The sequence below is a fragment of the Labrus bergylta genome, chromosome 20 (assembly GCF_963930695.1).
Source record: "Labrus bergylta chromosome 20, fLabBer1.1, whole genome shotgun sequence".
NCBI classification, from domain to species: domain Eukaryota; kingdom Metazoa; phylum Chordata; class Actinopteri; order Labriformes; family Labridae; genus Labrus; species Labrus bergylta.
In genome coordinates, this window is record NC_089214.1 from 18,070,725 (window position 1) to 18,085,724 (window position 15,000).

Sequence of the window (15,000 nt, forward strand, 5' to 3'; positions counted from 1 at the left end):
CCACATTTTACAATAAATGTGATTACATTTCTTTTCCTATCAGATCAGACCTGTGGCTCCAACTCAGCATCAATTTGAAGTTACTCTTCATGTGTCTTTTCCCTTTAAATTTTTCAGGAGTAAGAGTATTTGTACAAATCATATAGTGAAACACTCTGTGTTGACTCAATTCTGGCTGCTTGAAACTTGTCAGACTAGATCTCAGAGAGAGAGAGAGAGAGAGAGAGAGAGAGAGAGAGAGAGAGAGAGAGAGAGAGAGACCTTTGACCGGATCACATTTTTTGTGTGCATGTTCATAGATTAAAATACGTCACAGTAGTAGTGTGAAGAAGGGCCTTCTGCATTCCTTCTCTTTAATGCTTTTGTCCCTCCAGGCTTTGTGATGACACCCCCTTCACACAGGGACCCTGGAGCCTATGTGAGCACTCCATGGCATTGTGTGTTTGCTTTTCATTTTGCCTTTAGGATGCATGTGTTTGAGTGACTGACACATTGCTCGGGGCATGGTGAGCTAGTGCTACGGAGGCCCATCTTCCTGTGCATCTTGTTTGTATTTCTGCTTGAGAGATTGTCACCGGCTGGAGTCATCCCTCCTCTGTTTGCCTGAACTTCCTGGAGCATGCTCTGTGTTTTTTCCCCTGTGTACTCGCTCTTCCAATTGTGCGGATAATGAATGCAGCACGTGTGTGTATTTAAAGTAATACACGAGCTCGTCTCTGCTTTATGTGTAGACTCTGCCCTAAAGAGACTGTAGTCCAGGATCTATCTGAAGGGGGGCTGTGGGCGTGTCTAGTTGTGGTGCATGAGGATTGGCTTGCTGATTTGGAGGTGTGTTTAAGAAAAAGCTGCTCAGCTAGAAGCCAGATGTAGGCGGTGGAATGGCCACCATACCAGGTTTGATCTGTTCCTCATGTTTAAAAATGTACATCCTTTGAAAACAGATGATGATGTTCTCTGTTTTTAATGCTGCAGAATCCTCTTCAGAGTTTGTCAGTCTAATTTGCCGAAGGACATGCTTGTCCTCATCCGATTTGGGCGGTCGGGTGAGAAATGGCATGGCAGGATGAATGCCTACAGGGGTAACTGAGATTAAAGGTCATTAGAGTCCATTGAGGTTTTCTTTTAAATGCAGGATTTTTGATGCAAAGAAGGAGATCCAGAGCATCCTATCCAGAACTGATGCATATCACCTCCTGCTCGGGTGATCTTAATTATCTTGTATGTATTTAAGTGGCTTTTTTTGTGCTGAGGAATTCACAGATTTTTGAAGACTTACCTTGTTTTTAACATTTCTATGATAAAATAGCTAATTTATTAAAGGCTTTTTACTTTTTGTTTTTAGAAGAGTTTCTAGGTTTCTTCATCTTTTCAACCGATGCGTTTTACTTTTTATTTTTTTGTCTTAAATCGGTCGATGGCCTCCTTCTTTTCATTCTTGAGAGGTTAGTCCAGCTCCTCTCTTCTCCACATTTAAATCACACAGGAGAAAATGTAGAGCATCAGCCAAATAGTTACAGTAATTCTGGGCATGATGGGTCAATGATTGGAAGCATATAGGTAGGACTAATTGATTTAATATGTTGAGGAACGAGACTCCTGTCAGGACGGTTGGTTCATCTAAAAAAGCAGAAAAGAATAAAGAAGTGCCTTTTTCTTTTCCGTGGCTTTAGGTCAATTTAGGATTCCCCTTCAGCTAATTTTAAGCTTTGTAACACTGGACCAATTTGCACATTTGAGTTTCTTGGTTGAGTTTCTTTTTCCAAGGTTGTCAACAAGACGCACATTTCTTTAGGATGCTAAGTTCAATCAGAGCCACCAAACATGTGAAGTTGTGGTAGGCTTGCTTGCTAGTTTCAACATCTATTTTAAATGTCTTCTACTTAAGCATTAATACAGATGTATTCATGGCATGATTTAATACCAACACTTTACCGGTAATCAGTTGTACAAAATGTGAAATACCATCCAGTTTGGGTGAAGCTGACATGAAAAGGGATGAAGAGCGTTCCATCTGTTAGTTGTGTTAGATGCCTCAACATTGCTCCTCTGGACAGTCAGTCACTGTAAACCAGCTCAACATTAGATAAACAGGTTTGACTGTTCTGAGGGTGCAGAGATATAAGAAGTTCCTTAAATTTACAAAATTGAGGAAGTAGAAAATATATTGTTAACATTTAGGTGTCGCGAAAATGTATGTGCTTTTTATAGCTGCTGTCAGTTTGCAAACAGCTTTTATATTCAACTTAATTTCACTCAGCTGACTGTTTTAACATCTACTAACGATCGTGTTTCAGTCAGTACAGTGTGTGTGTGTGTGTGTGTGTGACTGAGGCTGGTGTCTCGCAGTCTCGCTCGTTCACGTTCACTGAACGAACTGAACGAGAGCTCCAACGTGAATCACTGAACGAACTGAGAGGAAGAGCTGAGCTCTCATTCAGTGAACGAACTGAACGAGAGCTCTGCCTCCGAGTCTCTCTCTTCCTCTCAGTCAGACAGTCAGTGAGTGATTTGTGTACTGAACGTACTGAACAGAACGGTCGGGGAAAATAAATGTGATTGTTTTAGCAGCTTTTAGTTTGCAAACTGTAGCTTTACCCAACTAAATTCTCAGCTCATTAGTAGCTTATTAAATTCTGATTCACAGGCAGAGCTGCGGAGAAGTACTGAACGATTCGGTGAACGAATCTTTTGAACGAATCACTTTACTGAACTGATTCTATTGATTCAGTACACTGAAAAGAACTGCTTTTCACATCACTACTGGTTGGAGAGCTCATCGTGGGAGAATGAAATAGAGTGGCCCTCTCAAAAGAAACGGTCACAATGGCCCACCGTCTTGTCACAAATGAGCCAACAACAATCCCGAATCCTACGTGTGCCACATGTAAACCCCTTTATGAGAATCCCCAAACAGCCAACAAGCTTAGGTTAGCAAAGCTATTGATCCCCACTGTTATTCCCTCACTGAAAAAGCTTGAGCAACGTTTCCTCACACTGATTTGAAAGCCATGTTATTTGTTCTAATATTTGTATGAAATTTATACATTAGGCACCAGCACATCAAACGCTTTGGAAATATTTAGTTCAGAGTCTGAAGTAGCTGAGGTAACACCCTCCAAGCCTTCATATGATTTCAACAGATGACTTTTGAAATACTTTTTTAACAAGGCTCTGAACATTTCCTGGTTCCTTCTGTACAGTTGAGAAGTTGGACTCTATAGCGATTTACCTCAAGAGCCTCAAGTGGCAGGTTAAGGAACTGTTCTTTTTGGGACTTGTGCATTGGCTTGCCTTTATTGGATAGGACAGTGGATAGAGTAGAACATCGAGGTAAGAGAGAGAGGAGAAAGTCATGCGGGAAAGGAGCCACAGCAGGAACCTGGGCTGCCCCGCTTGGATGACTATAGCTTCTCTACCTAACCGATAGGCCACGTGTTCCCCACTAACCAAGAACTTTTACTCTGTGTCACAGGAAGAGGAATTGTTAGTTACACCCACCAAAATCTAGGGTTACTATCCAAATATGACAACAGTCGCCATTCTTAAGCCTTTAACTAACCTGTGAGGTGACACCCGGGGCTAAACGTGCCCTAAAGCACATCGTGGAAACACTTATTCCTGCTGATTCAGCCCTTTACTTTGAGTAGATGCTATGTCACTGTGGGCTGCTTGAATGAGTATACCGACATTTCTATCTTCTCTCATGTGGACTATTTAGTTTATTGTGTAGTTTTTCAGGGAATGTGTACAAAACATACATTCACCTCACTTAATGAGAGGAGATGCATTGAACCACATTTAGCTGATTAGCTTGATTACGCCTACAGTCCCTAGACGCACAAACGATACAAATGACAAAAAAAAACAAAAAAACAATTCAAACCCAAGTTACATCATAGCCACAGTCCTCAACCTCAAACCTACCACAATCCCAAGCCCTCCTCCACACCCACAAAGAGCATAATGCCATATGTCCCACGTACCCGAAAAATTGTCTTCTGTGCACAGTAAGGAGTCAAGACAACTATGGTGTCTGAAAAGTTACAAGATACAGAGATCTCGAGAAACTTGAGAAGTAAGTGTGTGATGTCCTTTCTGAATACTACCTAGCTGTCAGGATGGAAAACTGTCCCCAATTGTAAAAGCAGATGATTTCTAAATCGCCGTTTAAAAGCATTTGTGTAGGTGCTAATTTGTCTACTGCTCATATGCTGACCCTACTTTTCACCACAAACTCAAACCTTTTATGGCTCCTACATTTCAGAGGGAGTTTGAACCCTGAGGCTGGCATTGGACTATTCTCAGCTCCTTTCCCTCTCTCTGTCAAGTTATCTTCTTTTTCACAGGGAGATCGTGCGTGTGTGCGTGCGTGTGTGTGTGCGTGCGTGTGTGTGTGTTTTTAATGACATACTTGATGTAGTGATTTGGGAGCCACGTGCTTCAACAGTCTGTCGCTATTTTTAAGTAGAAGAGTGTGGTTAGTGTTCCCAGTCAAATTAGCCACTGGTTTTCCACTGTAGGTCGAAACTAGTTTTAAATCACAATCATTTTGAATCGGTGTCTCTGGGCCTCTCGTTTTAGGATACAGGATTATGAACAATGCATTTCTCTAAAGGGTCATCTGGGGTCATTTGCACTGTCCATAGAAAGAAAACAACAATACCCACACACACAAATTGTCTATTCCATTAGACCGTGGTAGGGACAGAAAGGGGGGATACACACACACAGGCTTGTGTTTCAACAGCAGCCCTCTCAGTGATTCGTGCAGTTTGAATATCATGCCTCTAGCAAACAATAGGCTAGCCCCATATGTGCCTCTAAGTGCTGTCACAAAAAGACTAGCTGCCCTTTAATGCTCTTCCATTGCTTTTTGGACTGGAATTTAAAGCAGAACTTGTACTTTTTTAGCTTATTTTGTCACTAATAAGATAAATCAAGAAATCAATTTGTTCAAAGTAATGCCAAATCAAAACCAAAGTTGTCTAAGGATACTTTACAAAAAGAGCAGTTCTAGTCCGTACTCTTTGTTGTGTTGTTTAGAGAGACCAGACACACTTGGCAGAACGTACTTTTTAACACTCAAACTCTTGAACTAGACTCATGGTGAGCCCCTTGGTGGTCTAAGCTGTCTGCTGAGACCGGACTGGTTGGGAAAAGGTGGATGGATAAAACAAAAGTCTGCGCGTTCTCCAAAGTTAATGTTTCATCTTATTGTTATTGGTAGTTTAAGTTGATGTTGTTCTACTTTAGCATAATGTAGATGATAGATACAGGAGTTGTACTCTGCTAGGTTTGTATCCTATAAGGGAAGAACTTGTAGCTGGTCGCACTTGAAAATGATTTGGTAAAAGAATGCATTGGGGTTCTCTGAGTTATAGACGAGTGAGTCAGGCTTGTTTGCGGCGCGTTACAATCGATTCATCTTCAAGTCAATATAAAATGTAAATATCTTTGCTGGCCTTCCAAATGAAAATGACAACCTCTCTAATAGTAGGAAGAAAAACATCACTGGAATATCTGCTCTCTTTCAGACATGGAGCTGTTGGATCAAGTGTTGGGATTCGGTCCCTGGCCTCCATCCCCTCGCTGCCTCCAGCAGTAGCTGAGTTTGTGAGGGGAGCGGTGGATGAGTGTAAACCCACTAATGTGCATGTGGTGACGGGGACGCCAGAGGAAACGGCAAACATCCTGGCAGGTCTGGAGAAGGAAGGGATGGTCAAGAGGCTTCCCAAATATGAGAACTGGTAAGAGCTTGAATATGTTCTCTTGTATTCACACAGATAAGTGCTGTTGTATAATTCACTTCTAAAGTTTTCCTGGACAATACTGTGACTCCTGCTCTCTCTTTCAGTTGGTTGGCCCGTACAGACCCGAAAGATGTTGCTCGGGTGGAAAGCAAGACTGTGATTGTGACCAAGAACCAGAGAGACACCATCCCCATCCCTGCTGGAGGAGTGAAGAGCCAGCTGGGCAGCTGGATGAGCGAGTCTGACTGGCAGAAGGCCAGAGAGGAGCGTTTCCCTGGCTGCATGGCAGGTGAATTGCAGGTTAATTGTTTTTGTTGCCAGGAGACATATGCTATCAGCCTCTCTTTGAAACCATCAAAGGAAATGCTCGATGGACTTGAGCTTGTATAGCACTCTTCTACCCTTCTGACTACTCAAAGCGGTTTAACACCGCAGGTCACATCTACACATTCACAAACTGATGGCAGAGGCTGCTGAGTAAAGTGACCATCAGTATTAACTCATCCCATTCATACACATTCACATTTACACACTGCTGAAGAAGCAGAGGGAGCAACTTGGGGTTTAGTTTCTTGCCCACAGACATATGGTACATGTGGCTGTACCACACAGCCCATCAAAGTTAAAGTATTTTAATATATACATTAACAAGCTATTTAAAAATCTAACTAGCGTGAAATAGGATGTCATGTCATGAAAGAGTTACTGTTATTTATCATCACATTTTGTGATATTCTGACTGAATATATTTCCATTACTTACCCCACAGAGCAGAGCCCTCCTTTTTCGTTTGTTTGAGATTTCAATGTGAAGTAAAACAAACTTATGCTGATGTGTTTGTAAAAACAAGTAACACTGATCTGTAAATTAATCAAAAGATTTAAAAATCTCTCAGTTTGGAGGTTTCTGCTCCTCCATCCCTCTCTCTCTTCCTCGCGTTGCTCTTTCTATCTGTTTTTGGAGCTAAGATGCGGCAGGAAAGCAAAAAGATGTGTGGGTGTAATGTAGAGCACCCTGTAGAACTTCAACATGACTTGTTCTGAGAAAGGTAGACAGTTTGATCAAAAAGGTAAAAAAAACAACAAAAAAAACATGTTGAGTTTTGGATTAAACTAATAAAAGTTTTGTATTTGTTGGATGTTTTACGAAAAATGCACCATCAAATACTAAGGTTGTCCAATTTTTTATTTTAGCCTGACCAACTTTTCAGTAGCAGGAAACATGACAAACGTCCCTTTGCACATCAAATACAAAAAGGGACTGGCTCGTTGAAACATTGCTCCTTACCTCTAATTGTGTTCAAATCCTCCATTGTGTACCTTTGAGTAAGGGCCACAATATCTCCAGCAGTACATAACCATGTTTTCAACTTTTGTTACCAGTAAAACGATATTCTGCTGCAGTGTGAAAAGACATTTATGTGTTCATGCTTCTGTTTCCTCTGCAGGTCGCACCATGTATGTGATTCCCTTCAGTATGGGTCCTGTGGGCTCCAGTCTGACTAAATATGGTGTCCAGGTAATGGCCACACATCTCTCAACCCTTGATACTCAGAAAAACAATAAAGGAGCACACCTGCTCAGTTTTACTTTACTAAGCATATGTCGGTGTAATTGATTCAGTTCTGTGTATTGTTCTCAGTTGTAGTGGCTTGATGAGTGTTAACAGCATGTTGTTCTCCTATAAGGTGACTGACTCGCCATATGTTGTTGCCAGTATGGGGATCATGACTCGCATGGGCACTCCTGTCCTGAATAGACTGGCTGAAGGAGAAGAGTTTGTCCGCTGTCAGCACTCTTTAGGACGGCCTTTACCGCTGAAGGGTACAAAATCCAAGAGCCTGAAACCACTTGTCTGACCACAATGTTTACTTAGCCTAACCTCCTCTCTGCCACCTCTACCTCTTTCTTAATCTCTTACATTATTTACTCAGTCATCCCTATTGCATTTCACCTACACTACATTTCTCTCATCACTAATTTTTGTCTGTCTCCTCTACAGCTCCTTTGGTAAACTCGTGGCCCTGTAACCCAGAGCAGGTGCTGATATCTCACCTGCCCGACATGAGACGGATCATGTCGTTCGGCAGTGGCTATGGAGGAAACTCTCTCTTGGGGAAGAAGTGCTTTGCCCTCCGCATTGCCTCCCGCATTGCAAAGGATGAGGGTTGGCTGGCTGAACACATGCTAGTGAGTGTAAAATGATGCTGCCCTAATGATGTTCCAAATAGAAAACTTAAAATTCTTCATGGTGGAGAACTTAGCAAGATGTACATTTATATCTGTCAAAACATTGACATTGAAACATACAATAAGAGCGGGTCCAGACCTTAGTCGTCGTCGTTATACATTTCTAAACACACCTCTCTCCTCTTTAGATCCTAGGCATTACTAACCCCCAGGGTGTCAAGCGCTATGTGGCAGCAGCCTTCCCCAGCGCCTGCGGTAAAACCAACTTAGCCATGATGAAACCATCTCTGCCAGGCTGGAAGGTTGAGTGTGTAGGCGATGACATTGCATGGATGAAGTTTGACAGCCAAGGTGAGAGGAAGGAGGACGGCTTTAACAGATATAATGACTCCGGAGGCAGTGCGGTGAATCCTCATAACGTCTACCATGATGCCTTTGTCTCTGCAGGTAAACTGAGAGCTATCAACCCAGAGAACGGCTTCTTCGGTGTGGCTCCCGGCACTTCAGATAAGACTAACCCCTACGCCATGGCCACCATTGCCAAAAACACTATGTTCACGAACGTTGGGGAGACCAGTGATGGGGGAGTGTGGTGGGAAGGCCTTGACCCCCCTGCAGCTGGGATCACACTCACAGACTGGCATGGCAAAACCTGGAAGCAAGGTAACATCAGGTTCAGGTTCTTAACTCTCAGGCTTTTCAAAATAAGTGACTGAGTATGAAGACTCAACAATTATATGGTTCATTTAAAATGTTTTACACATTAGTACACATATTTGTTTCATAGCTGACTTGTTCTTTATGAATAAATCAAACTAACATAAAGAATCAATTGATCAGCTTGTGTTTACTGAGCCATCTACAGATCTGCCTTAACAATGTATTTAAATGCAATGACCTAAAGTTCAGACTAAGTTTGAACTGTGATATTTATATTTACATGTTTATAAAAAAAAGCTTGTCTCCTCTCTATTTAAAGGAAGCTCAACTCCGTGTGCCCACCCCAATTCCCGCTTCTGTGCTCCGGCGGCTCAGTGTCCCATCATCGACCCCCAGTGGGAGAGTGAGGAGGGCGTGCCCATTGATGCCATTATTTTTGGTGGCAGGAGGCCAGAAGGTGGGTGCTGATATCATCTTCTGTGTTATGACTGACAAAAAAAAAAAAGGAGTAAGCTCAATGAAATGAAATCCCTTGTTTTAATGTGACTGGAGAAAGAAGTTTAGAAACATCCCGTTTAAGAGAAAAAAAGACAGGATAGGTAAAGACGAGCTGATGAGTTCAGATAAAGGTAAAGGTCATTTTATTCAAAGCATGGAAAAATAGTGTGAACATGTTTTTAATACGTTTTCTTATAATTGGTTTATAAAAAGCTTAAGCTGTATTACACCACTATCATAGTCCTGCACTGTTGTACTCTGATTCAGACTGAAACTAAATACTACAACAGTGTGCATAAAACAGATCTCTCAGTTACAGTGTAGCTGCTGTGATAACAATATAATATACAGCATAGCAGCACCTTCCTGCTTCACATTGTTTGTGCTGCCTTGTTCTTAACATGTGCACTACAATCTGTGTTTAATATCAACATGGCAAGTCAAGCAACATTTCCCAAAACTCAAACAAGTGTGCATGAAATTGATCAAATACTGATGTTGTCAGGAGTTCCTCTGGTCTATGAGTCCTTCAACTGGCAGCACGGAGTCTTTGTTGGAGCAGCCATGAGGTCAGAGGCCACGGCAGCTGCTGAGCATAAAGGTACAAGCTCACACAAATCATTTAAGAGTTGTTCTTTGAAGATAGGATGGTGAGGAAGTTACTATAACTACTGCTAAAGGATGTCATGTTTCCTTCAGGAAAGGTCATTATGCATGACCCCTTTGCCATGCGTCCATTCTTCGGTTACAACTTTGGTGACTACCTCGCTCACTGGTTGAGCATGGAGCGCAGGAAGGCCCCCACTCATTTACCCAAGATCTTCCATGTTAACTGGTTCAGGAAGGACCCCGCATCTGGCTCCTTCCTCTGGCCCGGATTTGGTGAAAATGCCCGCGTGCTGGAGTGGATCTTCAAGCGCTGCGGCAGAGAGAGTGAGGATGAAGCAGCCAAGAAGAGCATTATCGGCTGGCTGCCAGTAGATGGCGCCGTCGACACTAAAGGTCTGAGTGGCAACGTGGATATGGGTGCTCTGTTTGACGTGCCTGTTCCTTTCTGGCAGAAGGAGACAAAAGAGTTGAGAGCTTACTTCACTCAGCAGGTTGGAGCTGATCTACCAGCTCAGGTGGAGGCTGAGCTGAAGGCTCTGGAGGACAGAGTACACAATTAAAAACCTACTAACATGAAGTCCATCCAGAAACAGGGAGGTGGTCACTGACTCAACATTTAGACCATCAGGGTGCAACCAAAGTCACTGGCTGGGTTCACATACACAGAGAAGTTAATATTTGAAGGGATTCAGTTCAGGAAAAGTGAGACAGATGTTCTTTCTCTGTGAACACAGTCAGTGATTTTAGTGAAAATAATCTACGATGCAGATCCTACACATTGACACTACTTGACATGAATGCTGCATCACTGAGGGACAGGTTTGCTTTGCAACATGAAGGTTAGATTTGTTTGTAGTTGTTAAACTTGTCATTAAGAGAAGCATATGTCTACCTCTATTCTCTCACATAACCTGGCATGGTCCTGAAGCCCAGTCAACCTGGCTCTGTAGGGCCTTTGTGACATTTAGCAATACAGTTTCTAGGACTCTAATGTTTACAGGCTAATACCCAAAGATTTAGCAAAATTCTGACAGAGATGGATGAGTTTTTAACATTTTATTTACAAAATGATTTCAAATGAATTTTAAGCATCAGTTGTTTAAAGATGCTTTATTAAAAGTTTAACAGAACACTCTTAATATTCACATATACACAAAATAAAAAGTCCTGTAAGTAGTCAATATATTAATTCATGTGCCCAACGAATACTATGCATAATCCATTTTGCCACTTTTGTAATGTTTGTGATTCAATTCCTTGATTTCAGGTGATGTTTACACATAAATATAAAATGTTGGACCAATAAGTGCGACTGAGATTATTAGGTATTTTGAGGAGACAAGGTTTTTATTACAGTGCAATGAATAAATATCTTCAAAAGCAGAAGCTTTGCCTCGTGCTTATTTTTGAAGTTTTTTAAAAAATACAAATAAAAACATGGGAAACAAACAAGGTGAGAAAATGGAAATAAAAGAGAAGTGATGGAGATTTAACATGCCTCGTCAAAAACCATCAAATTAAAGCATTTTACAATAAAACTAAACATTAAATTAAAGGTTAATAAAATAAAGTAAATGTGGACTGCAACTGCTTGTAGTAAGTTTAATATAAAAAAGTCCCTAATAGACTTCTGTATGTTTTAGTTGCACATACTGTATATAAGAGGCTGAATATTACAGCAACAAGATTTCAGTCAGGACCCCTTTGTCAAGAAAAAATACTTCATTGTAATTATTTATATTTGGCAGCATGGCTCTGGTCTGGGATCTCCCTGCCCTTCCACATGATAACATGGAAAGCATAAGGCAGGGAGAGAAGCAGCAAAGCCAAACAGAGCAGGTATCAATGACAACAGCATGACATTGATTAAGTCTGGACAGCATGAAAGGAGGAGCTGGGGTGGAGGAGAGTTGCAAATGCGGCTTGCAGAGGGAGCAGCAAATAGTAGGCAGGCTAGAACAGTTAAAATAAGGTGTCATGAGTACTATTTGGCCAATTTTAGGATCCTTTGAAGGAAATCAGCTGGCCATCAGCTGATGAGGTTTGGGTGAGATCAGCTGTTATTAAAACTCTGGCATGATAGTAGAGTGTGACTCCGTGGTCTTCCTGACCTAACGCTGTGCTCAACTAGATAAAACATGAGCTGTAATAAGTAAAAAAAAAAAAAAAAGAAAGTTGTATAATGAAACTTAATGATCATCATTTAATCCACTAATTTTTTCCTCACTTGAGCGTAGATATCTTCTGGACCGTCAGCAGGCTGTGTTCGGCTGCTTGCTGGCTTGGACACTTTGACCTGTGCATACAGTGTATCCTGCTGCTGTCCACTGTCCTGCACTGACACAGAGAGCTGTTCAGGTCCTCGCACTAAAAAGTTGATCTCCCCGTAATGGATGGTTTCCTCTGTTTCATTCGGTGCTTGATAAGTAGCCAGTACACCATCTCCTTGACTCTGAAATCAAACAAGAAAACATCTTAAAGGCAGGTGCTATGTTGTCTCCCTAAGTGATAAAACTTCTGAGGAGAGCCGTCCAGGAGTTGATTTTTTTGAAGTTTGTCTCAATAACTCATATATTTGCAATCTAAAATGATAGTCATGTATTGTAACATCTGGCAGTCACTTAAGGTAAATATTTTGTATCAACTTATCTCTATCTAACAAAGCAAACTGTTAATGCACAAATTTAAACCAAATATTCACTTTACTATTCTTTATAATGATGCTAGGTGAAAAGTTACCTTGATGAAAGAAATCAATATGTACAACAAAATAACCCAAATCTAAAAGATTAAAGGTTACTTGTGGGGTTCCTCAAGGGTGGGTTGTAGGTCCTGAATGTTTTTAATACTGTATATTAATGACATCTGTGAAGTTTCTTAACTTTTAAAATGTGTATTATTTACTGATGATCTTTACTGCTCTGGAAATATCTGCTTCTGAATACAGTGGAAAGTGCAAAATAAAGTTTAATTTTTGGCAACTGGAAACTCAAAAGTCAAGTTAAAATCCAGATCAAAGATGTTGTGATATAGAAAGGGAAAATGAAAACACATTTCATGGTGGGATCATTGACAATAAACTTTTTTTGAAGCTGCATAAAATTAAATCTAAAATGTCACATTACATTGTCATATTAAATAAAAGTGAGGATATTCTGCATCAGATGTCATTATATGACCGACTGTGTGGAGGTATGAGGTACCACATATAAGAACAATACCTGTTTATTGTTTAAACAAGAAGAGAGCAAAACAAAATGTTAGTTGATGTAGCTATACTGTGAACCAACCAATGCACCATTTATACATTTATATGAGTTTATTAATTAGTAGAAACTAAAAGAGCACGGATACCGGTAATATACAAATGACAGGCTGTCTTGTTTTTTGACTTCCTACTTGATTATTATGAAGTGTTTTTGAACTTTAGTTTGTTTTATTTTCTATGAAATGTTTGAAACTTAGTTTTTTTATTGGTGTTATTTAAACGTTGAAGTTAAAGGGTTAACAAGGTATAGACAGTAAACTTAAGTTTCAGCCTACACCTCTTTGATTTGTTTTATGTATGTATGTTATTTTTAACTTGAGTATAACGTCTATGTAGATCTTTATGGAGATAAATAATCACTGATTGAATAAACTGCTACTACAACTCATATTTCCACCACCAGCTGACCTCTGACATATTGCCTGCTTAAAATAAAGACTAGCTTTCTCACAGCAGGACACAGTCAATGTCAACAGATATATTAAAACATAACAGAGTGTTCAGTGTTGAAGTATGAGTTAAGTATGTTCCCACCTGGTTCTGTTGGGGAGTTTGATGTTTCCTCTTTAACCACCTGAAAGACAATAGAGATCATGGTTATACTGGTGTCTGTGAATTAGAGTGTGTATAGAGACTTAATGAACTAGTCCACATGAGGAGATACTTCTGATTGGAAACTAGAAGATCAAAGTTAGGAAACAACTTTTTTTCCCTTTTGGGAGATTTATTCATCAGTATAATGCAAAGGCACTGCTCCTCTGTTGGAAAACAATGACAGCAGATGACAGACTCATTTATTTCCTGACTAGATTTGTGATACTTACCAAATACAGACAGCGAGGCAGACGACTACGACAATGATCCCAAAAGCTGAACCCCAAAGAGGAGAAAGAGGAGCATCAACAGGTTTCTCTGTTCAGTGAAAAACAAGTGGAGCTGTTATTATTTTTATTATTATTAATGCTTTTGTTGTTGTATTAATAATAACAATAATAATCATTAATATTATTTCTTAAATTATTATTACTATTTTATTTCTGTGGTATTATTAGTAATAAGGACAAAAGGTGTTTTCACCACAGGAACTTTATCATTGTTCTAGGAACTGTTTGAACCCTCACCTTTTTTATTGATTCTGCACCGCAGGAACTATGAACTATTTTAGTTCCTAGAACCCGTTAAGAGGAACCTTTTTCAGCTCCTGCTTGAAAGTAGGTACCCTCCCAGCAGGGCCGCCAAATTGGGGCCCTAAGCAGAATTTTATTTTCAGGCCCCCCCCATAACAAAATGACTGTATCACAAAATGCCATTTAGGTTTACAACCTTTATTAGTAGGAACAGATCAAATGAACAGCCTCTATCAACAATGGAACAAGCCTTTTACAGATGCACACGTCTGCATTTTCTGGATGCAAAGTCATCAATGAGGCCGTCATATGACAGCTGCTGTGCCACTTCTGAGTTGATGCTTATGATAGCCAGGCCACTCAAGCGTTCTTGCGCCATTGATGAGCGGAGGTATGTTTTGATGAGTGACGGGTGACGTGCTGGGTGAGGCTGCTTCAGTAGACATGGTGCTTGATGGCCCTTGTGACGTACTGGGCGCTGGCTCCATGTCACCTTTAGTAACAAACTTCAGCATTGGCCCTGTTATGACAAGAAATCCATCATACAAGCAGATTAGTAAGATTTTTTTTGGTCTATATGGTAAATTACACAATGAAATTAATGTAAATACTAGTCTCACAAAGATTAAAATGCAATTAATGCAAATATGACTACAACTAATAATAATATTTATTATGATTTGATTTGATGATATTTCTATATTTCAATATTTTTATATACTTATTTTTACATTTTGTATTTAGGGTCTATATTCCTACACTGCTGTTTGCTGCTGCAACGCTTTAAATTTCTCCATTGTGGGTCAAATAAAAGATTATCTAAATTTATCTTATTTTATCTAATCTTATATGACTGTTATGAATTAAATTCACCAAGAGATGGCGACAGTTTTGGGCTA

General features: G+C 40.3%; 2 protein-coding genes across 2 annotated transcripts in view; one reads left to right on the forward strand and one right to left on the reverse strand.

The window, feature by feature from the left end:
• The window catches only part of LOC109987481 (phosphoenolpyruvate carboxykinase, cytosolic [GTP]-like), a 12,008-nt gene extending 916 nt beyond the window's left edge, over window positions 1–11,092 (forward strand). The window contains exons 2-11 of the mRNA XM_020638566.3: window positions 5,535–5,747; window positions 5,855–6,039; window positions 7,198–7,268; window positions 7,438–7,573; window positions 7,752–7,939; window positions 8,128–8,290; window positions 8,387–8,602; window positions 8,919–9,056; window positions 9,603–9,698; window positions 9,797–11,092. Coding sequence (XP_020494222.2) covers window positions 5,535–5,747; window positions 5,855–6,039; window positions 7,198–7,268; window positions 7,438–7,573; window positions 7,752–7,939; window positions 8,128–8,290; window positions 8,387–8,602; window positions 8,919–9,056; window positions 9,603–9,698; window positions 9,797–10,266 — 1,876 coding nt within the window. The 3' untranslated portion in view covers window positions 10,267–11,092. The remainder of the gene's footprint in view (window positions 1–5,534; window positions 5,748–5,854; window positions 6,040–7,197; window positions 7,269–7,437; window positions 7,574–7,751; window positions 7,940–8,127; window positions 8,291–8,386; window positions 8,603–8,918; window positions 9,057–9,602; window positions 9,699–9,796) is intronic.
• Window positions 11,033–15,000, reverse strand: part of LOC109987480 (myelin-associated glycoprotein-like) — a 21,221-nt gene continuing 17,253 nt past the window's right edge. The window contains 3 exon segments of the mRNA XM_065948723.1: window positions 11,033–12,158; window positions 13,509–13,548; window positions 13,799–13,886. Of these exon segments, the coding sequence (XP_065804795.1) occupies window positions 11,910–12,158; window positions 13,509–13,548; window positions 13,799–13,886 (377 nt within the window). The 3' untranslated portion in view covers window positions 11,033–11,909.